The 22,973-nt window shown below is 38.3% G+C and overlaps 1 protein-coding gene across 9 annotated transcripts in view; it reads left to right on the forward strand.

Moving 5' to 3' along the window:
• LOC106947983 (MAP/microtubule affinity-regulating kinase 4-like) overlaps positions 1-22,973 on the forward strand; it is a 69,198-nt gene that overhangs the window by 15,386 nt on the left and 30,839 nt on the right. For all 9 annotated transcript variants that reach the window (XM_015033376.1, XM_015033368.1, XM_015033385.1 and 6 more), the window contains exons 2-5: positions 9,788-9,985; positions 11,177-11,230; positions 21,850-21,898; positions 21,975-22,040. In XM_015033376.1, coding sequence (XP_014888862.1) covers positions 9,788-9,985; positions 11,177-11,230; positions 21,850-21,898; positions 21,975-22,040 — 367 coding nt within the window. The remainder of the gene's footprint in view (positions 1-9,787; positions 9,986-11,176; positions 11,231-21,849; positions 21,899-21,974; positions 22,041-22,973) is intronic.

Here is a 22,973-nt window from a genome sequence, read left to right on the forward strand (position 1 = left end):
AGAATGGACAAGAAAATAAAAATGAGTTGGCAGCGACACTTTTAGCTCGATGATTTTGGCCCAGGCAGCAAAAGGTTTCAACTCTGTTGCTTTAAATGCATCTCTGGTGGATGGCACCATGTAAACAAAAACAGGCATGAAATTGTTAAAAATTTTAGAATTAAATCCTTTTTTGAAGACAAAGTTGAGCTGAGCCTCAGCCTTCCAGGCGATATTTTCATGTTCCACTTTAGGATGTTACAATATGAATATTTAAAAATGTGTAAGTTAGAAGTTTGAATCCTGTATTAACATTTTCCACTGATGATATGCTTACCTAAGACTTTACAGGTTGGAGCCCTGTTCAAGTCAAAAAGAAGTTGTTTGCACAAGTTGAGAGTTTTTTCCTTTTTTCCTTCCCGCCATTTGGTCATTTTATCTCAGAAATGCTTAACGGCTGTTGAGCAGGTGGCGACCAACCTGCTGGATGAAGAATGAACACTGTTCACTTAGACGCTGCCATGCAGACACACTCAGCTCCCTGCAGACAGACCCATTGTGAGAAGCTCCCAGTCACAACAGCAGCCAGCAGAAAGACTCTGATGGTCACAGTGGACGCACACAGGCGGCCTGTTGTGCGAAGGGCCTCGGCTCCTCAGGTGTTCGGTTTCCCCTCAGGCCCAAGCTGCTGCAGTTTAACCTACTCACATATCCGCTGTCCTAAACAGCCTGAAATCTGTAGAGTCTCCTGACTTTTCTCAGAGACTAATGAGATTTTTCTGCTCCAACGTCTGAGAAATTTCAGTTTCTTATAATTAATGTGAATAATCTCGATAATTTCTGCTTATAGAAATCTTTGTGTTCACATAAAGGCAGTTTTGGGTGATTTGAGTGTTGAATCAACTACAGGTTGTGATCAGGGATTTTATGGGATACGCTGCAAAAACACAACATTTTACCAAGTATGTTTGATCTAGTTTCTAGTGCAGGTATTATGGCACACTAGAAAAAAGTGATGAGTAACTTTTCAGCAAAATATAGGAACTTGTTTTAAGTCAATGATATTCCATGTTAGTTTGAAAACAAATCAAGTCTATTTTGTTTGTGTCTGAATTTATTTCATTGTGTCTTTTTTGTAAAGATGATTTTGTTGTAGTGTTTGTGTTTGGACCCCAGGAAGAGGCGTCTCCAGTGTGGTACAGACTAAATGGGATCCTTGAATAAACAAATTAATTAATTGAGTTAAGCTCACATAAGTGTACTAAGATATTTACACTGGAAACCAAAATAAGTTTTCTTGTTTTTGTAAGTCCTGTGTGATGAATTACTGAAGCATCATTAGGAAGCGACGGTGGTTTATCTGCATTACTTCCTTATCTCCAGCTTTTTCACACTTTATTACCTTCCTCAATTCTTGTATTTGGGATTTTATTACAGAACAACCTAAATTGGTTCACAGTTGTGAAATGAAAGGAAATATAAAGGATATGTTTCAAAGTTCTGTATGGAGAGAAATCTGGAAAGTGTGGCTTGCATTTATATTTACTCAAGTCAAACCTTTATCAAAAAATTTGTCTTTTCTGTTTTGCAACATCTCTACATGTTTTTGTACAGTTCAGGGCTGCAACTAACAATTTTATCGATTATTCTGACAATTAATCAGATAAAACAACTGGCGCATTCGGCAGATTTTTCTTTTTTTTATGAAAAAGCTTTAATTTAAGTTTTTTTATACAATATTCAAAATCCATTAATAAATACAAATAAACCAACAATTCAATTCCTTTCTTAAAGAAGAAAATAAACATTTTATTGACATTCTCTTAGTGAATTTGAACCAGGTTAAGATAAAACTGTACCAGTGGAGGAGTTCTAGATAAAACGTATTTACAGATAAAATAAATATGTTTTTATTGTAAATGCAAAATCTATACATTATTTCTACAGTTTTGGCCTAATTTCAGTTTGGTTATGTTGTTTTTGTTCAGTAAATGTCATTTTCCAAGTCTGCATGCTCCAGTAACATTTAATCAATTACTAAATTAGATGATAATTATATCAATAATTAATTGGTCATGATTAATCTGATTAATCGTTTCAGCCCCAGTACAGTTTTGGATTAATTACTGTTTTGAATATGTTGTTGTTTACAGCAAACTGCCTTTTCTGAACCACATACTCCAGTTGAAGGTTAATCGATTGCTGCATTAGTTGACGATTATTTTGATAATTAATTCATCATCATTAATCTGATTAATCGTTTCAGCCCTAGTCCAGTTCTTTTATCAAATGGCTTTTTTTAGTCTGCGTACTCCAGTTATCAATTAATAAATTACTAATTTCAAATTTGTTAAATTAGTAAATTAGTTGACAATTATTTCCATGATCAATTGATCACCATTAATCTGATTAATCGTTTCATTCCTGGGCTCATTAGCACACACCTGCACAGGTAGGAGACGTTTAGATGCTCCTGTGGATGCATCCGACTGGAAACTCAGGATTAAACACGTTTTTGTCTTTTAAAAACCCTCTGAGGAAAAAAATAACCCCGTATTTAGGGAAGCAAATCATTGCAGCGAGAGGAGAAATCCATCTGTGTTGAAAGGAGTGAACTCCGGCCCAGCCAAGAAATGACTCAGCATTTAATCCGCCGCTGCTGCTGCTGGTCCAAACTGAATAAATGTGGCCACTTACTCAGCTCAGGCGGATCATCGCTGTGCCGTGGAGAACGATCTGCTGAGTAACGCGACGCGGCTCCAGCATGTTTGCAGCTACAGGTTATCAGATACATTTGCATTAACTGGACCTGTGGCTGGAAGCGATGGGGAAACTGGTGCCATTGGGGCATGTTAGTATTAAGATATTGACAGTTTTATAGGTCCAGTGTTTATGAGAAACCTGTTTTTAAGAAAATGAAACGTTTGAGCCGTTCAGTAGCTCTTAAGTGGCTTTGTTTGCTGCTCAGAGCGGCTCCAGCAGAAACGAGCGTCTGCCTGGTTCCCCTGGGGACATAATCTGTGTCAGAGAAAAACCGCTTTGCAGCCAAACGGGTCTGACCCGGATTAAAGCTTTGACTCTCAGGAATTTGAATCGTTGGCAGAAGCCAAACATGTCTGTCAGCTGCTCCGATGCTTCAGCGGCTCTCGGTGAAACGGAGGCTCTCGTCATTGTTTCTAATGATGTGTGCTCTCTGCGTGGTTGGGAGGATTTCATTTCCACTGAAAGAGAAACCAGTTGAAGCCTTTTACTTTTTTATTATTCAACAACCATAGGCAAGTTTGAGGGCTGCAGGGGAAGCTTTAATTTACAGTCACTTTGCTTTTTAACCCCTTAATGGGAGGCAACTCTTGGAGAAATCTGCTTGAAAATGCCGATGCCTGAAATCATACAAGGTTTATATGAAAGACTTTTGTATGAAAATAAATGTAAGACTCCAGAGAAGACCCTAAAGGTCTGAAGATCTGCACTAATATTACTGAGGGAGAGTAAAGCAACATGTTTCTCAGCAGGGCCAAAAAATCAACTAAGAATCACAATATAAAATGTCCCAAAACTGATATTTGGGAATAAAACCAATTCGCTGTCTGTCGACCTCCATTTTTAAAAAGGTACATTCTGAGACCTGCTCCATCTTCATCGCAGGGAAACATTTGGACTCTTTGGTTTTTAGTCTTTGGAGACTGAATGTGTCAGATGAAGACTGAGCACTTCAGAAACGCCACAGAAGTTTACGTCCGTGTTTTATGCAGAAATGCTGTCAGGCAGCAGTGTTGACGTTTCACTTACGTTAAACTGGTCTGCTTCCACTATCAGACCAGTTTTTCATCCAGCAAATGTTGTAATGACAGGCCTAATCATGGCCCCAAAAACCAGATTTTAATCGTGATCTAGTCAAAGACTCCCACTAGATGTGATGCTGCTAGCCACTTGGCTAGCATCGTCGTTAGCTGGGATCTGGTAGCTAGCTGATCTAGCTTCATTTCAGTGTGTCCAATGCAGACTTATTATGGGCTAACGTTACTCCATAGTAGTTGCACAAGATAGCAGGTTTTCTAAAGAAAAACCTCTTGATCACAATCTTTGGCTTTTTAAAAAATCCTGATCTCTGGTTATTCGTACTGGATGCAGCTGCTCTCTCCTGATTTATGTTTCAGTCTCATTCAGAGAACTTTGTGTGTTCATTTTCCCCCTTTTTATGTTTATTTCACATTTTCCTACAGCTGAGTTCAGTGAATCTGCAGTTTTTTTCCTCCCATTAAATCTTGACCGCTGATCAGCGCTCGGCTCACCGCCATCAGACCCGTCTGTCAGAGATACCGGCTGGTTTTTCTGCAGCCGTCTCTTCCTACCAGGAAGGAGCGTCGCAATGCAGCATGTGACACGGCTGCTGTCATCGCTGTGACATCTCCGTTTCCAGGACAAGATGTGACGCAGGGTGACGTTTCTGAAACTTCCCCTCTGCTCTTGCCACACAGAGAAAGATCCTGAACCCTGTAGGAAAAATGTCCAGATTCCTGCAGAGATGCTCAGGGAGCCTCTGTCAGAGGGAAGCTGCTGAAAACTTTAAAAAGACATTTTGCAAACAGTAACTTTACTATAAAAAGGATGGAAACCAATGTGGAAATGCTGATTGCTGTAGAAATACCTGAGATCTGAAAACTATGGATGTTATTTTGTTTTTCTCGCTTAAAGTGCGATTTCTCTCAGTATTCACCAGTATTTAATATTAATGCGCTGAGTGACATCTTCGGAGTCTGAGCTGCTGGACAGGAAGCGGAAGCTGCCACCATGTGTATTTTTAAGAGTTTGAGGACGGAGGATTACGCCACAGGGGCACCGACATCACACATCCTGTCTTTGCTCAAGACTTTCACATCAATTCACAAACTACTTGCGTAGCTGCTGTGCATTCAGATCGCCTCCATGTGGGCAAGAGCTTGAAAACTTGTTTGTGCTTGTCACAGGTAGCGTCCTTAAATAGCATTGCAGTTCCTACAGATAAGCCTAGAAAATCAGATTTGCATTTCTTTGGCTGCAGAGACCTGTGCAGAGTTATTTATGAGTTGGACTGCAAAAGAGGAAATGACGTAATAATCGTCATACATTCTTAAAGTTATCTGATCCTGATAGTTCATGTCAACAATGGAAAACCTGAGTCGATTCCTGAGTTTGCATTTATCCATTTGGACGTGTTTTATTCAGTTTCACGCCACACAGCCAGTAGAAAGCGTTGCAACACATGCAAATCTGCATTTCACAACAATGCAGCCGCATGTTTGAGTTAATGGCTTTGGTTAGGCAGGTTAGGAATGTTATGTAATTTGTTGCTAACAAAGACGACTGAAACCTGATTCTGTGTTTTAATAAACTGAAATATTTAATCTCCTCTATTAGGGCTGGACAATAAATCAATAACAGTATAAATTGCGATAGAAAATTCAATGAACTCCGATCCACAACCGCACAGCATTCTGGGGGTTGTAGGCAGAGGAAAGACTATTTCACTTAAATGAAACATTTTTCCGATGCTGTAAGCGAAATGTTGGATTCAAATTCCAAAACATCTTTCTCTTCTCTTCTTTTCTGCTGATTTAAGATCAAGCTCAGAGTTCAAAAGTTCAGAGAAGAAAAAGAGGCGGGGCCGGCCTTCTGTCAACAACTCGCTTTTATTATTGTTGAAATGACGTCTGGATGTTTTTCCACCGTCACACAGGAATTTGACTAAACCCCGATGTGGAGCCGCGGCCTCTGTTACCCTCTAACAAGTTTAACTAAACCTCTAATGGTTTAGATGATCGGTTCTACAGGAAACTTGACTGTTAAAGGCAAACTGTTTTGCTTCCGTGAAGAGGTTGGGATAGGTCTATGGCACACGTGTCAAACATGAGGCACAGGGGCCAAATCTGGCCCACGGCAGCGTTTAATGTGGCCCTCCAAATTACATCAATACGTCCCTCCAGTTTTTCACAAATTCACAAACAGAGCCTCATATTATTTCTGATTTTTACTTCAAATTTTTCTAAAAATTGGCCAAAAACATTGAGTTTAAGACTGCTGCCGCAGGTTTACTTGATGTCGCGTTATACTAGTCCATAACCAATACAGCGATTAATAAAAAGTCACATATAACATCATACATTAGTGCAAACATCATAAAAATTACTCACAAATTTTTCCAAATTAGTGCCACAAAATCTGTGATTTTTTATTACAAAAATCCCCCAAAAAACAATCACAAAATCCTGGATGGACTGGTCAGTGTGAAAAGATGTTCAATATTTAAAGAAAAACGCTGATTGAATAATGAAGCAAACAGCTATGTAATGAGTGACAAGTCAACAAGAAAACACCTGTCTCTTCCAGCAGGCATCGTACAGCGCATTCAAACCAGCTGACCAAACGTGCTGGGTTGCTAAGTAGCGGACGGAGTTCCACTGAGGTTGCTAGGTAACGGACGGAGTTCCACTGGGGTTGCTAAGTAGCGGACGGAGTTCCACTGGAGTTGCTAGGTAGCGGACAGAGTTCCACTGGGGTTGCTAGGTAACGGACGGAGTTCCACTGGGGTTGCTAGGTAACGGACGGAGTTCCACTGGGGTTGCTAGGTAACGGTGTCATGCCTGTTGATTGAGACCTAATGTTTGGGAGGCTTTTGAAACGGCTCATTTTCTAGAAAATATGAAGTTATTGCTAAAAAGAACAAAAACAGCTCGGTGGTGTTTTTTAAATAATAAAAAAACTCTTGGGCTGCTTTAAGAAGCAGTTTAGACCCAAATGGAAGTAGAAAAACTTGCAAAATGTGGTGTTTGCATAATGGAAAATTAAATTAATTAGAAATGTATTTTTAAAATAATAAAATAATAAATAAAACGGCAATAATAATTGAAGAATTTATCTTTAAAATAGTAATTATTGCAACATTATTTGCTGTCTGAACTCTTCCCATCAGCTCCTGCCAGCGCCGGCAGGGTGACGTGATCGCTCAGTTTCCAAGGTCAAGGTGTGCAGCAGCAGCAGCAGCAGCAGCAGCAGCTTTGCTGAATGTGCAAATTGCATCCGAACAGCAACCTCCACCTCCACCCAAACACTTGGCGCCATCCATCTTCTGAACGAGCGTCCTATCACATTTATAATGATTACTGGGGGGGTTATCCCACAGGCTCACACCCTAATTTGTTTTCTGACTCAGTTCTCCGGCCTCTGAGGCAGTCAGACCACACCTCCAAGTGAAGAAATCGTATGTTAATCAGAAGAAGTGAATCGATGGAGCCCCGAATTTATGGGAGTTTGCTGAAAATGAAGATAGCAGCTGGAGACAAAAGAAAGGGCGTGTCTGGGCAGAGAAAAGGAGAATGGAGGGAAAGGATGAAAATTGATTTGTCTGGGGGATGGGAAGAGCCGTGGCGGAAAAGGAGAGGGGGGCAGAGGGTAAGGAGGGGTGAAAATGAAGGTGCCTGGATAATATAGACAAAGAACAAAGGCAATCAGTCTCTACATTTCTAATAGTTGTCCTAACAAACATTTTCACTAGCTTAAAGTTCCCCAGGTCAGTTATTTTCAACATATTCACTTCAGTTTATATAGTTTAACATGGCTGGAATATCTTGTAGAGTAACAAGAATCGTAATATAGAAACAGATTGTCACATTTAACAGTGGATCACAATAACCGGGTAAGACGCAAAAATATTTGGCTCTGAGCTGCAAGTATTAATATAAAACAATTATTTAGAACTATGGAAGACGGACACTGCCAAAATAGGGGATAAATGTATAAATAAATAAATGGCAAAGTGTAGCATCCAAATAGAAAATGAGATATTTCAAAACTTATTTGATGACATAATGTGACATATTTTAATATTTAAGTGTTAATATAAAACTATCAGTATTTAATCTCCTTTTAATTCCTTCATTTGCTAATATTCTGTATTTACGTTTTGCTAATTTTTTACCTATAGTCACATTTTATTTCATTATTTATTTTGCTTAATATTTTCTCTATTCTGTATTTATTTAAAAAAATTAATTTATCATAATTATTTTATTATGCATTGATTTTCTGTAACATTTTCTCTTTGCAGTTTTTGTTAAATGTTCCTTATGTTATCTTCTAAATCTTTGGAAGAAATAAAGTAGAAAAGAAAAATGGGGAGGGAATGGAGAAAATTTACTTCTACATTTATTGCCAATTTTGGCGGAATCTGTCCTCCATAGATTTTGATCTAGAAAAACCTTCAAAAACATTTTTTATTGTCCTCCTGGTTTCTTCATAATTTTTGGAAAAAATGAAGTTGAAAGGAGGAATAGGGAGGAAATGAAGAAATTAAATTAAGTGGTTATATCCAATTTTGGCAGAATCTGTCCTCCATAACTTTTAGTCTAAAAAAACCTTCACCACTGAGATGTGAAGGATCTAAAAATAGTGACGCTGCTTGGAAGGAAACTGTAAATCACAATCTGTCAGTGGCCTGAAGTGTTTTATCTGTCAGGAACTGGCTGAAATGAAATACCGCCACTTTGTGAAAGTGAACCGTTCAAACGCTGACAGTGACAGAAATGTAAAATGTCCTGGTTTTCTCAACCCCTGACCGTTGTGCTTAATTGTTTCAGTAATTATCTGAGACGCTGGAGCTTCCTTTACGTTTTCACTTCCTTGTTAGTCGTGAAATCCCACATCCTACATTTCTGTTCATTTTCTTCATTCTTGTTTTGTCACAGATAAAAGAAGGTTTTCAAACCCTTTTAAACATAATTATTAATGTTGCAGTCCCAGGGGACGTCCCAGATCTCAACAAGAGTCAGAGCTTTGATTGGTGCGTCTGGTTGAGTGGATCGGCATCATCCGGCTGAATGTTGGTGACCTTGCAGCAAGTCATGAATGTGAAGAATGTGAACTATGAGCATCACATGAGATGCACCAAGGTGACCCGGTTACAGTCGGTTCTGTAACCACTTGACTGCAGAACCGGAGTCCCGAGGTCTTTGACGGTTCTGGTGAAGGGATGCGGTCACGTATAACCAGAGAACGTTGGCTGCAACCGAAACAAATCAGAAAATTAGACTCTAAAAATGTCTGCTTGCACAGCAAATCCGTCATGTTCGTTGCTGTAGATCAATCATTTCAGATTTTATTTAAATAAAGAGTAGTTTATAAACCACCGAACGGCTTAAAGATCTGCTGTTGTCATAGCAACCTTCCAGACCCCTCAGGTCTTCTGGTTCTGGTTCTGCTCTGCATCCCCAGAACCAGAACCAAACATGCAGAAGCAGCATTCAGCTTCTATGCACCACAAATCTGGAACAATCTTCCAGAAAACTGCAAAACGGTTGAAACACTGAGCTCCTATAACTCGAGACTAAAAAATCCAGGTGTTTGGAGTTTATTTTGAAACATTACAAATGCAATATTGATCAATATTGCTCAATATTTTGATGTGTAATGATGCCAACTGGTAAAATTTAATGTTTTTTTTTATTTACATACGCAGATATTTATTTCTTCTTTTTTTATTGATCTACAGAATAATTAACCAGATAATAGGATGAATAGCAGCAATAGAAATCAAATAACCAAACAAACGCAAACGTGTAGCTATACATTAAAAAAATATGCATTCAAAACAAAAACAAAACACAGAACTTAGTCAACTGGTGTCTCAACAAAATGAAATTGATTAATATGGTGTCTGTCACGACTTTGTATTTTTGTGTTTTGATAACGTAAAGCACAACGCAGCTGGCATGCTGCGTTGTGCCGTACATTGATTGATTGATTGATGATTGACCGATCCCCCTTCTTGCCGCAGCATGCCTCCCTGTCGGCCAGCCGCTCGGATAAAGGTACGGGTTGGTCGAGCCGCTCGCTCGGCGCCCGCTGTCGAAACTCCATCGCCCTGTGTTCGGACGAGCTGCCGCACATCGGGAACTACCGACTGCTGAAAACCATCGGCAAGGGCAACTTCGCCAAAGTCAAGCTGGCCCGCCACATTCTGACGGGCAGAGAGGTGAGCCAAACGAGAACTCGAGAGAAAGCTCTCTTTATCGCTCTGGAGGAAGCATTTCACCCACGAGTTGATAAAAACCCTGCAGCAGAATTGAGGCTTTGCGCTCTTTGAACAGGCGAGTCGCCTTTAAACAGACGTCTTTCTTCTCATAAAACCCGCTGACCCACATCGGTTGAACCGATACCTTGAGGCTCAGGAAGCTCCACACGGCCTGGTCATGTGAAAAGCTGCAGTTTCCCACTCAAATAAAGCAAAAGTCAGTCGTATAGTCGGTTTACAGCTGAGGGCCTGATGTGGTCTTGAACCGGGCCGCCGCCTCTTTTCAGGGCTTCTGGGTTATTTTTGTTGATTGCAGCTTTTAGCATCATAAACATGCTGTAAAACAGTACGTCTTGAACTTTGTCCTCTTTTATTGTTTCGCTTGAGTACTGAATAAGGTAATCTCTTCATGTATAATTCAGGAACTTAATTTTACAGCCCAGTTTAAAAATGTAAACATAAATCCATCAAACTGCAGATGCATGTCAGTAAACCAGAATATCAGAAAAGTTTATTTTGTTTCAGGAATTAAATTCAGAAGTGAAACTCACTGTGAATATATGTATATAAATTACGCAGTGACATATCTAGACGTTTATTTTGATTAATATGGCATACAGCTGATGGAAATTGAGTCTCAGAAAACACATATTTAGCTTCATACTAAATATTTAGTTTGAATATAAATATATAGCTTCAAAATAAATATTTATTTATTAAGATAAATATTTAGCTTCAAACTAAATATTTAGTCGCTAAATAAATATTTGCTGGCTAAACATTTAGCATAACAATATTTAGTTTTCAGGCAAAATGTTTGGTTTTAAGATAAATATATAGCTTTGAAATAAATATTTATTGAGCAAGGTCATTATTCAGCTTCAAATTAAATAGTTTGAAGCTATGTATTTAATTTAAAGCTAAATATTTAGTTTGGAGCTAAAACTTAAGCTAATTAAAAATTCATTTCCCACTTTGGCTTTTCATTGTGTTGATAACCTTTTAGTGTTTGTTGACATTTGGGATTGAAAAATTAAAAAGATTGAAGTGATAAAAAAAAGTTGACACACTTTAAGAAAAGCAACATTTAAAAAGAGTAAACATGACAGTTAATTTTAAGAATGTTGTACATTTTCTGTCGCTGTTTTGCAGGTTGCCATAAAGATCATCGATAAAACCCAACTGAACCCAACCAGCCTTCAGAAGGTGAGCGACATCAAACCCTGCTCTACTCTGAACTGTTCGTGAAAAAACGTCGGAGATTACCGACGTTTCTAATATTATCCGACGTTGACCTTAAAATTGTTGTACTTGTCGACTGACCTGCCTTTTTTTGACCTGCGTTGCACGGACATATTTTTCAACAATACATAAGAGCAGATCGTTGCTACGGCAACGCATTCAGGCACTTTGACTGGTCAAGGCACAGGAAGCGTTATGGAAACTGTTGGGCTAATTCAAACGCGAGGAAATATAATTTCTTGACATTTTCAAACATGTTCAGATGTTTCATTATATTAGCTCTTAATTATATGATGAATCTTGATCTTTTTCAGTCATTTCTGATCATTTTTCTCAGTTCATTATATATTTATAAGCAGAACGTTGCAAAAATTGCATTTTTTAAAGTATTCCAACAGATCATGTTAGCAATACTTACAAAAAAGAAACTAGTTGTACAATTAGCCTAAATCTTCCATATTTCCAAAGCATCAAATTGTAAATTATACAACTTAAGTAGATTGAAAAGCTTAAAGTCACTGTTTAGTCCAGAGTCAGTGATCCCCTGGCAGATGAAGCTTGGCTTTGATTCCTCATTTAATCCAGAATAATGTGTTCAGCTCGCCGCTCTGCCGCGTCAGATCCACGCCGTCGGAGAACGAGTCCATTCGATGTGCAGCAAAGTCAGACAGTGATGCAGTTTAAATGTTTAACTCGAGTCTGCAGCTGAACTATTTGCACTAAAATCAGTTAAAATACCTTGTGTCGGTTCAAGTCGATTTTCTCAGATATAAAGTCGTTCCCCCTCTGTAATCCTGATTTTATCCGTCTCTGCTCACTGACAAGTTTTCTCTTTGTTTGTTATTTGGTGTGAAATTACACTAAATGACAAATTAGTTTGCAGTTTAGCTAATAAGTGGAAATAAATGCTTAATTTCTGCTTCAAATCAGGAATTAAACAGGAAAAGTTTCCTCTGCTCATCCTTGTGTTAAGGTCAACGAACTTGTTGGATTCAGACATTTTCAAACTTCTAGTGTTTGTTTCTGATCTGCAGTTTTATATATAAACTTTGGAAGAAAGATCAAATGTTTTAAAAAAAAGTTAAGAGCTTTATTTGTATTATTTCAAACAGAATAAACATGACTATTATTTAAAAAGCAATTGATAGAATTACATGGAAGAATAGAAATCAAGTTTATTGTCCCTCAATGGGGAAATTCAGGTGAAAAATTTAGGGCTGAAATGATTAATTGTGATTAATCAATTATTGAAATTTAATCTAATTTAGTGATTAATCATTAACTGGCTGTTTTTCTTTAGTAGACTCAGAAGAAGGCAATCTTGCAGAAGAACACTCCTAGAGCAACAATTAAGCCAAATATGTACAAATATACATTTCACATTAAAAAAAGAAAAAAACCTTCATTGTCTGTAAACCTACAACTCATCAATTGGCACTTTTAGGTCCACCTGATTAAAATTCTGTAAAAATCCTATTAAGAACCTTTTGCTCTCCAACTATTAACCAATTAATCCAAAAATTAATCAATTAACCAACAAAGGATCAAGCGTGCACTAAAGGAATGCTATGTTATTGCATTTTAGGCAATAAATTGTTCATTTTCTTATTTTGAAAAAGGAATTATTTGCATCTTTCAAGGAATTTCTAATATTGTATTAAAAGAGGTGAAAGTAGTTGAATGTAAAATCTGCTGAATGTGCCAGTTTTTTATTCGATGAATAATCGATTAATTGTTCAAACAACCAAATAGTTAAATAGTTGATTGTTGCAGTTCAATCGAAACTATAAAAACAGAAAGTAAGAATAGTAAACGGTAAAGTAAGGGCAAATTTACAGCAAAATAAAAACATACATTTATTTAACAGACCATATTGAGACCATTTTTCTAGGTAGCCACTGATCCTGATTAATGTAAATCTGCCTTAAATGTGACACCAAACTCCCATTTAACTTTCCCACATTTTATTGTCTGACTTCTGACTGTTAAATAAAATGATTTCTGATGTCAGTTAAGGACCAGAAAACATTTTTGCAGGATTTCAAAGTGAATCTGTTTGGCGTTGGAGCAGCTGTGTGTGTTTGTTGCAATGAAAGCTCCTCTTTTCAGCCGCCCAAGTGTTTGACTAAGGGCTCTTCTTTGAAGTGCTGTAAAGGATTTGTATGTTTTGGTTCTCAGTGTTGTGTATTCATACATTAAGGCTGCGAAGCGGCTCAGTGTGTCTGTGTTGTTCTGAGGCCGCTGGAACAAACGGGGCTGAAGGCTCGACGTAATGAGTCTGCATGCTTGTCTACTGACATTTAGGCTAATCTTTTAACTACATGTGCCGCATTCATGATTAATGAGATTAAGCCCTTTGCTGTCTGAACTTGGTCCGTTTGGTTTGCACTCGTTTGAATCTGAGTCTGTTGGCTGAAAATGGTCTTAATAAAACAAAATCAAGATGCACCCTCCCATGTTTGTGTATTATAGCTTTTGCGGTTTCCTGCACAGGTTTATTAAAAAAAAAAGGTCAAAGCTTCACTAGAAGACATGGTTGCTGTTTGTCGTCTTGTTTAATGTCAGCTTTGTAAACTTCATGCTTTAAAATGTTGGTAACTTCCAACTAGGCCTGTCGCGAGAAACAATAAATCAGTTAATTTCATGATAAATTAAAACAAACTCAGTAGTTTCCATTTGTGTGGTTTTCTCTTTTCGATAGGAAATACACATTTTTGGACTTCACTAGCCACCGTAGCTGGGCATTTTGTAAAAATGAGCCCTTCGCTGCTGCCAATTCTACTACAAGGGCTGAAACGATTAATCAGATTCATTGTGATTAATCGATTAATAAATTAGTTGACGATTATTTAAATAACCAATTAATTGTTAACGATGTATACAGACTCCAAAAAGGCAGTTTGAACACAGGAACATAATATTCAGAGCAGTAATTAAGCCAAAACTGTACAAAAAATATATACATTTAACATTTAAGATGAAAAATAGTTTTAGCTCCGTCTGATTTAAATCATGTAAAACTAAAAAACTCTTGTTAATGACCTTTGCTATCCAATTATTCAGTTAATCAAAGAATGATCACAAGGTCAGGCCTACACTGTACTGATGATGTCTGAGCTTTTCACATGTTGATGTTGGAAGGATTATTTTAGCTGCATCTGCAGCTATAAATGATCAATCGTTCTCTAAAGGAAGGCTGTTACTGCATTTTAGGTGTGGTAATGTGTTTTTATTTCAAAACGTAACTGAATTATATGTTTATTTGCTAGTTTAAATGGATTATTTTTTTTAAAGTAAATTTAAGCAGTAAGATGAAAAATCTGTAGAATATTAACCAATTAATCATCAGAATAATTGATCAATAACTAAAATAATCGCAGCCTTTAGATCGTTGCCAGACAAGGTGTAGCTTTTATGGAGAAAACAAAACCTAAGAGAAAACATAAAGTTAAGAGTTGAAATAACAGCAAATAATGCAAATAGGAGAGTAGTAGAAGAAGAAAATGAGCTGGAGGAGGGGAAATATGATCGCTTTTAGATGTTCTTTGATTTGGAGTCACTAACCCAGTAAAATATTCAACTGCAGAAACTCCTGTTGGGACAAAATACCTGTTGCTCTTTATGTTTCTTTTTCAAGCTCATACTTGACTTTCTATTTATTACATCTTTTGGGAGTCAGTGCCAGCGAGTGCCAGATCTAAAATGACTTGATCAACGTCAACAAAATCGTCCTAATCGGGACATTTCTGGTTTATTTCCTGACTCGTAGTGTTTGCCATTTGTTGCTGTTTGAGTTGTAGGAACAGTTCTCACAGTCTAAATAAGCATCTCTTTGTTCTTCAGCAGCCCTGCTGGCTAAATGTTAGCCTCAAAGTTAGCTTTACCTTCACCTTTACTGAAAAACACATCCATGTCCTCTGAAAGAACCACATTCAACCAGCAGATAATCTCCTATCTGGTAAATAAAACGTTCAGAAGAGATTGTGACTCAGCTGACGGTACATAATTATCTCTGTTTTTAATTACGTTCTGTGTTTCTACCTAATCGTCATCGTTTTACACAAACAGCCATTTATTGACATATACTACCTCTAGCATGTGGTGATCTTACACTAAGGGAAGGAAAATGATACTAATTTGTTTGTTTATGAGACACATCAGTTTCAGTTCCGTTTATTTTAATAAATGTTTTTATTTCTGTCATTTGTGAACGGCTGCATGAGAACATTTTTCTATTTTCTATAAAAACTTAGAAAAGCTCCAAAATATTTACTCAAATGTGCTGCTAATTGGCTTAATGTGGAGATTTAATGAGTGAGGTGTGTATTTCCCAACGCTGAGTTTCCTCAGCCGCACGTTTAAGGGCCGCTGAGTTGCAGAATAAATCCTATTTCCACAAAGTAAGATTAAAGGATCTTAGTAAATGGGAAAACATTTAAAGAAGTTTAGTTTTCCATCAATAATCTTGGATTTCAGTGCTGCCAAAGTTGCACAGATATTAATATTACTGCTAATGTTGTTTTCTCCAGGTTGAAAAGAGCTTCATGTGCTCGTTGCAGTTATTTCCATATTTACGAATAGGCCTGTTGCAATAAGCAATAAATCATTTAATTGTATGATAAATTAAAACAAACTCAATAATTTCCCTTTTCTTGGTTTATCTTTTCTCTCTTTCTACCAAAAAATTTTATGATAAATGTCTTCAGTCTGTTGTTCTGGCCTTTGTTTGAAGAATAATTTTGTTTGCAGGGACTTTTCTCTTTATTTGGTTGGTTGTTTCTGTTGTTTTGTTTATTTATTTTGTTTATTTAAAATGTCTTCCAGTTCCAGTTTTAAATGTTTATTGACCTTTCAATTTCATGTTTATTGACCTCTGAGAAAGTGTTTTTGCATTATTACTATTATAGTACTTGAAAACAGTCTCAAAATAACAATAATATCATTTATCGCAATAAATTCTGGGACAATTTATTGTCCAGCAAAGTTTGTTATTATGACAGGCCTATTTGCCGATATCATTTTTGTATCGATATTAAAATGTGGTCCACCACTGATTTTCAAAAATACTGTTGCGGTTGTGGAAGATAATTGATATTTAATGCTAATGTTACATTACATTAAATTTTGACGAGTGCCGTTATCAAATCTGTTGGTTAATACATTCATTAATTCTAAACAGGTAGATTTCTAGCCTTGATTTACACTAACAGTGTTCCAGCTGTTTTGCAGTTTTATAGAAGTTTGTTCCAGGTTTGTGGGGCGTAGAAGCTGAATGCTGCAAGATGGGAATTAACTTTGGTTGCTCATATTAGCTTAATTTTACTCATTGGACCAATACTGATACTTTAAAAAATGACTAAATTTGACCAATATCGTATCAGGTTTTACTTTCTTGTATTTTTATTTTGTCAGTGTCACTCAGCCACTCTCCCTTCACCGCTCCACTCTTCCCTTTTTTCTTTTTTTACATTTTGTTTATGAACTCTGTTTTTACAGTAGGTTTATGTACTGCTTTCTTCCCAGACATTTTGTTGCCACAGGAGCTCCACTGTAATCGCAGCTGTAAGCTTTGTTGTTCGGAGCGCCAAAGTTCACTCCACAAAAATGTGAAGCGGCTTTGGGAGCCGAGGGACCGTTGAGCTGCGGTCCCGGACTGTGTCTGTGCTACTGACGCTGCACATTGTCAGTGACGCTGAAATGCTGTGTTGGGAAATGTCCCAGAGCGACACATTTGTTGTTGTTATAGGCTGCAGTGAGTAAACAATAATCCACTTTTTTCTACCAAATTAACGTCATTCTTGGCTTAAAGGTCCTTTAGAATTAAAATCATTAAAGTGGGGAATGTTGAAAAAGAAAATTGAGTATGAGAAAATGTTCATGAATTTCTTCCTGCTTCTTATTTCTAGAAAATAAAAGCTTAATAATACAAAATTACTGTTGAGTTTTTCACATTGTCTTATATAAATGTTGACATTATTTTAACAGTCGTAACAATCTAGAAAAATCTGAAATTTGATTTCCGTCTGTGGTGCTGCAGCGTGGTTAGCATTCAGATGCTAATTTAGGCTAACTCCTGTTAGCATAACTTGGACACAACAACAGTCAATAATCAAAAAGGTTTTTGAAGCGGAAATTAACCCAGTGGGCCAAAAGTAGCGGCTTTGTCTTATATCTGTTATGATCCGTGTTTCTGTGTGTTTATTTTTGAGATTTTCTGTGTTCAGTCCTGTTTTCCTGTGAGTCTCTGTCCTGTCCTCCCCGTTCCCGTGAGTCTCTATCTCTGCGTCTTCCCCGTTGATTGTTCCCAGGTGTTTATCGTTCCCTTGATTACCCCGTGTGTATTTAAGTCCACCTGTTGTCTTTGTCTCTTGTCGGGTCCTTGTCTTAGTTTGTCGTTTGACGTCTATGCGCTCCAGTTGAACTGTGAAGTCCTGGATAGCGTTTGCGCCTTTTTCCAGCCCTGCTATCAATTGCTACCGGTAATTAGCTGTGTGCTAGTTTCTCCGCCGTGCTGCCTGTTTTTGGACTGTTCTGAGCTTTATTATTAAATTCATCATCATTATCACCGTAACCTGGGTCCTGCGTCTCCTCACCACCACCCACAACCACCTCCTGACAATATCGGTGTTGTTAATGGGGAGCGCTTGTGCATCAGATTTACGGGCGTACCAGAAACAATAATAGAAAGGTTCCGACTTGGGACTTTATGTACAAAAACATAGTAATAAATTAATGATTGTGCTAAAACAAAAATGTTAGTATTAACTCCCTTTGTCACTTAGTGCTGACTGCATCTTTGCATGTTTTAGAGTCTTTATACTCCAGTTAATGTTTAATCAATTACTAAAATAGTTTAGCTTAATCATTGATTAATTACGATTAATCCGGTTAATCGTTTCAGCTCGTCAATAATTAGAGGCATTAATAGGAACAACTGTTGGTTTTTGGGTTGCTGCATGTTTTTGTCTTATATCTTAAATCTTTGTTGCTATGAAAGGGATGGTGTGGAGCTGTTTCCACTCAGGATGTTGCTGGATAATCTGGAGACCTTTGTGAGAATCCTGATGTTCCTCTGAGATCAGAAGAGTTTTACAGGCAGCCACTCAAGTGTGTGTGTGTGTGCGCGCGCGCGCGCAGAGTTTAGGCTGCTATTTAATGCTGTGGAAGTGTGTTTTGTCCCTTGCCCAGGCCCCTTCAGCCAGGAGCTAAATTCCAGTCGAGCGAACAAAGGAGGCGGTCGTGTAGGGGATGGGGGGAGGTTTGGGGCACAGCGGCAGGGACCCAGGAAAGACGAGATACAGAGCAGAACCAGAGACAACGGGCTCTGTTTGTCAGTGTTAGGCCTAATAAACGCAGAGCAACTCACCCTCTCCTGTGTCTTTTTATGTACTTGTAATGCCATTGTGCAGCGTATCTCTCCTTTGTGAGTGTCTAGGCATAACAATATTGTTCTTGCTTGACTCTTTGTTGTTCCTGTTCCAGTTTGAAAGGGAATAATTGGACAATAAAGACACACGACTGCTGACAAAGCACAAGAGGAAGGTTTCCCCACAAGCTCATCTTCAAAGTAGCACAGCCAGCAGGAAAGCAGGAGGAGGCTTGGCTTTTTCTCCTCTGCTTTGTGTTTCTCTCTTGTTCAGGTATAAAAGATGCATCAGGATTTTAATTATGCGGGCAGCAAAAGACGCAGATTAACCTTCAGGACTCCAGTTCCTGCAGCGCTGAGTGACAAGAAGGACGTGTTCATGTTCTACATTTATATAACATCTCTGATTAAATGGATACTAATTTAGACAAACCTATCACGATATAACCATTTCTTGTCAGTCGATATCACTGATTATTGATTAGTTTGTTGTTCTAAATACTGAAATACTGCCTAACAGGCGGTGTGAGCTTTCCTGTGTTATCGATGACTTTTTATTTTTAAGCATTTTTGAGACGTAAAACCTTAAACTGCTGCTGTGCAAGTTACCCAGCAGGTTGTTGCTAGGTAACCTAATTTGGGGAACTTGAATCTGCTTGCTACTCACTCACTCTTTGGTTGCTAGGTAACCTAAGAGTGAGTGAGTTGATGCCACTCAGTGAATATTCTATATACTGAACATACAGATGTGTTACCTATCGATATTGATCATGTCTGTTGTGATTTATAGTCACTGATTTATTATCCAGGCCCACTGAAAAAAGCAAACTGAGGAATTTGAAAACAGAAAAAATTATTCACCAATTCACCATCTTCCTCGGGTCTCTTCCTCTTCTGAAAAAATCCTCTCATCTTAAAATTAATCCAGGAATCAGTCTCACCAGGAAGTTACCCAACATTTAGCTAAGTCGTGTTGTAAGCAGATCCTCTTAGGTTCCTTTCTTTCACCTTTTCTCTTCCTCTACTTCAAACTGCCGTAGTTTTACTTCACTCCAAAGAGCAGCGCAGCGCACAGTAGCGAGCTTCACTCTGCGAAAAATCAGAAATGTTGGTTTTTCAAAATAAAGTAGATTTTAATGTTTCATGGTATTTTTATTAATTTCAAACTGTGATTATGGTTAGTACAAGTGCACAAATGTGGGCTATATATATGTATTTCATATGACTTGCATTGTTTTAGCATTTGTTTGAAATAATTCTGAAGCTGTGGCGCTTTTATTTTGTCGCGGCGGTGCTCCACCATCAGAACATGCAGAGGGAACATTATGATTATAAATGATGGAGTTTATTTCTAGAGATAAACAGTATTAGTACTTCTAGATCTGTGCCGCTCATGATGACATTTTGGAGGTTTTTAAAACTTTTTCCAGACTTTTGGTCATAATTTACGTTGAGGCGTTGCATGTTTGGACAATTATTCCCTTTGGCTCTGGATGCTTGGCTGATTTTTGCTCTTTCTTTTGTACATTTGGACTGTTGTGATGAGTAACCATGGCAACAAGGAATTATTTTTACAACTGGGAGCAGCTGATTAGCATCTGAAAAGCTCAAATAAAACCTGAATTGCAATCAGAGAAGTTGAAAAGGAGACTTCATGGACACAGAGAGAAGTCAAAACCATCGCTTCCATTAATTATTTCCGATCAAATCCCCTACTCTAACGTCTCTCAGCCCAACTTTCTAACCATATGGCCAGAGGTTTAAAAAGGAGCATTTAAAGCACAGGAAGTTGGTTACAGGAGGACTGATTTTAAGGAAACAGAGTAAATGGTCATAGTCCTGAATGAGGCATTCGACAGCAGCTTTTTTCCCCCCACATTACTTTCTCGCAGCAGCACAAGCTGAGCATTGATTGGATCAATACCAGTGAGTCAACAGTTTCCTGGCTGCTGGCTAAGCTTCCCAGTTCTGCATCGGAAACCATTCCCAGTTCCTAATTTCACCTCTAGATCTCCTCCGAGTCTTTAAGCAGCGACCCACAGATTAGATTTCACACCTAATGGATGGAGAATGTGGGAATAAAGAAGTGAAAACGCAGCAGAGGTAAACGAGTGGAGAGGAAGAGGGTGATAGCGATCCCAGTCGATAATCCTCCTTAAAGCTCACATGAGCAGCTGATGCACCGTGCACTTAATTCAATTACACCAGTTCCCTGTGGACCTGGGTCTGTGTTTACAGCGGCGACCCGCATCAATCTAAAGGCTCTGAGGAAAGACGGGCGGAAGAATGGAGACGACGCAGTAAACGTGTGGAGGAGGAGAGTTTCATCCCTCATTCTGGGCTTTGGTTGTAACCAAACTAACAGCTGACCTCCTTAAGTCATCATCCGTCCGTCCGTCCATCTGTCTTGTTGTAGTTTTGCTCGGGTTCAGGTTGTTGGGTTTTAAATAATCCCGGGTCTCGTTTGTATGGAAGAGAAAATCATTTATTAATCCGTGTTTTTGTGGTTTTTATCAGCTGGAATAAATGTAAATCTGAAACGGCTTCAACGCTCGACTCACTTCACTGCTTTGTACTTTTGTTTATTATGTTTACTGTAAATCACATTATTAACTGTCTTTTTTTTTTTACAAATAAATAAAAAATGAACTCCTCCTGATGGTCGAGGGGGAAACTTCAGCTCTGGAGTCGGACTGGCTGTCTGCCAGTTCGATTCCTGGTCAAACTGGCCTTGGGCAAGACACGCCCCCTGATGATGTCATCAGCCTTTGAGTGCGTCCTATAGAGCAGGGGTGGCCAAGTCCAGTCCTCGAGAGCCACCATCCTGCAAGTTTTAGAAGTATCCTTACTCCAACAGACCGGGATCAGCTCTACAGAGGCCTGATAACGAGCCAGTCATTTGATTCAGGTGTGTTGAAGCAGGGATGCATCTGAAACTTGCAGGATGGTGGCTCTCGAGGACTGGACTTGGCCACCCCTGCTATAGAGGAAAACGGCTGCGTATGCAGGGGATGCATCAGTGTCACGTTGTTTTATTGATCAGGAAGCAGCAGATAAAAGCCTCCAGTTTGATTAAAGTGAAACAAAACCTGCAGAGAAATTAGTTAATTTAGACTTTCTGATGTTTTCTTTTACAATTTGGTAATAAAATAATCAACAAAAAGGTTTCTGTGAAAGGCTTAAGGTAATTTTATTGATAGTTTCTTGTTCTTTTCAGCTGTTTCGAGAGGTACGCATCATGAAAACCCTGAACCATCCCAACATAGGTAGGTTCCTCTTCCAAAACCGATTCTGTTTCCATGGCGACAGTGGTCCTAACCTCTCGCCCTCTTGGTGTTGCAGTCCAGCTGTTCGAGGTGATTGAGACGGAGAAGACTCTTTACCTCGTCATGGAGTACGCCAGCGGAGGTGAGCGGTCGCTCCACCAACACCGCAGTCGTAAAACTATTGGATTCTGCCCGTTGGATCGATCACTTCTCGGCTCTAAAGTCCAATTTGCTAATTAATTGGAGCTGGAAACTCAATTTTCATTAGAGAAAACTCGCCTGTGGGAATAAAATAACGGCCTCGCCGTTGTATTTTCTCTGTTATCTTCTGTTTTGCTGATTGGTGAACTGTTGAAGCTGGTTTACGGTTGATCTTTGAAAAATTTAGTGTTTTCAAGCTTTGGAAATTGTTTGATTTCTGATATTCCTTGATATTCAAACTGCAGTTTTCTAATAAAGTACAATCTTTATTAGAAGACAATATTTACAGTCAAAACTAAATATTTAAAGATGATAATATACATTTTTTTCTCAGTGTTTCTGACGTTAAATCAGACCAAACGTTTCTTGTTTTAGGTTAGTCAGAATTACTGCAATTATTTCTGTTTGCTAAATGCAAGAAAACTCAGCAAAAACTTTTTTTTGTAACCGTCTCAGACCAGTCAGGTCTATAGGGAACATTTAATAGCATCAAATTTAGTTATATTTTAGTTTATTTTGCCTCTGCTGTAGAATGAAGAACACTACCACCAGATATTATTCACAATAATTGAAACAGTCCTTTCTTAGTTCAAAGATGGTGCTGGAAAAGTTTGAAAACTTTCCTTGAAATTTCTTTTTAAATCCACACCAGGTCAGAATTATTCATACGGGCTCCTGAATGTCCTTTAATTAAAAAGTCAAAGTTTTTGGTCATGATTTCGTGCAGCTGGTATTTTCCTGCTTGATTGGTTATTGGGGAAATCCTTTAAGCAGAACAGCTGCAGATTCCAAGTTCATCAGTTCATCAGTTCATTAGTTCAAACAGTTCATCAGTTCAAACAGTTCATCAGTTCAAACAGTTCATCAGTTCAAA

Source organism: Poecilia latipinna, unplaced genomic scaffold (genome assembly GCF_001443285.1).
Source record: "Poecilia latipinna isolate Pla-1442-1.1 unplaced genomic scaffold, P_latipinna-1.0 Scaffold15, whole genome shotgun sequence".
Classification (NCBI taxonomy): domain Eukaryota; kingdom Metazoa; phylum Chordata; class Actinopteri; order Cyprinodontiformes; family Poeciliidae; genus Poecilia; species Poecilia latipinna.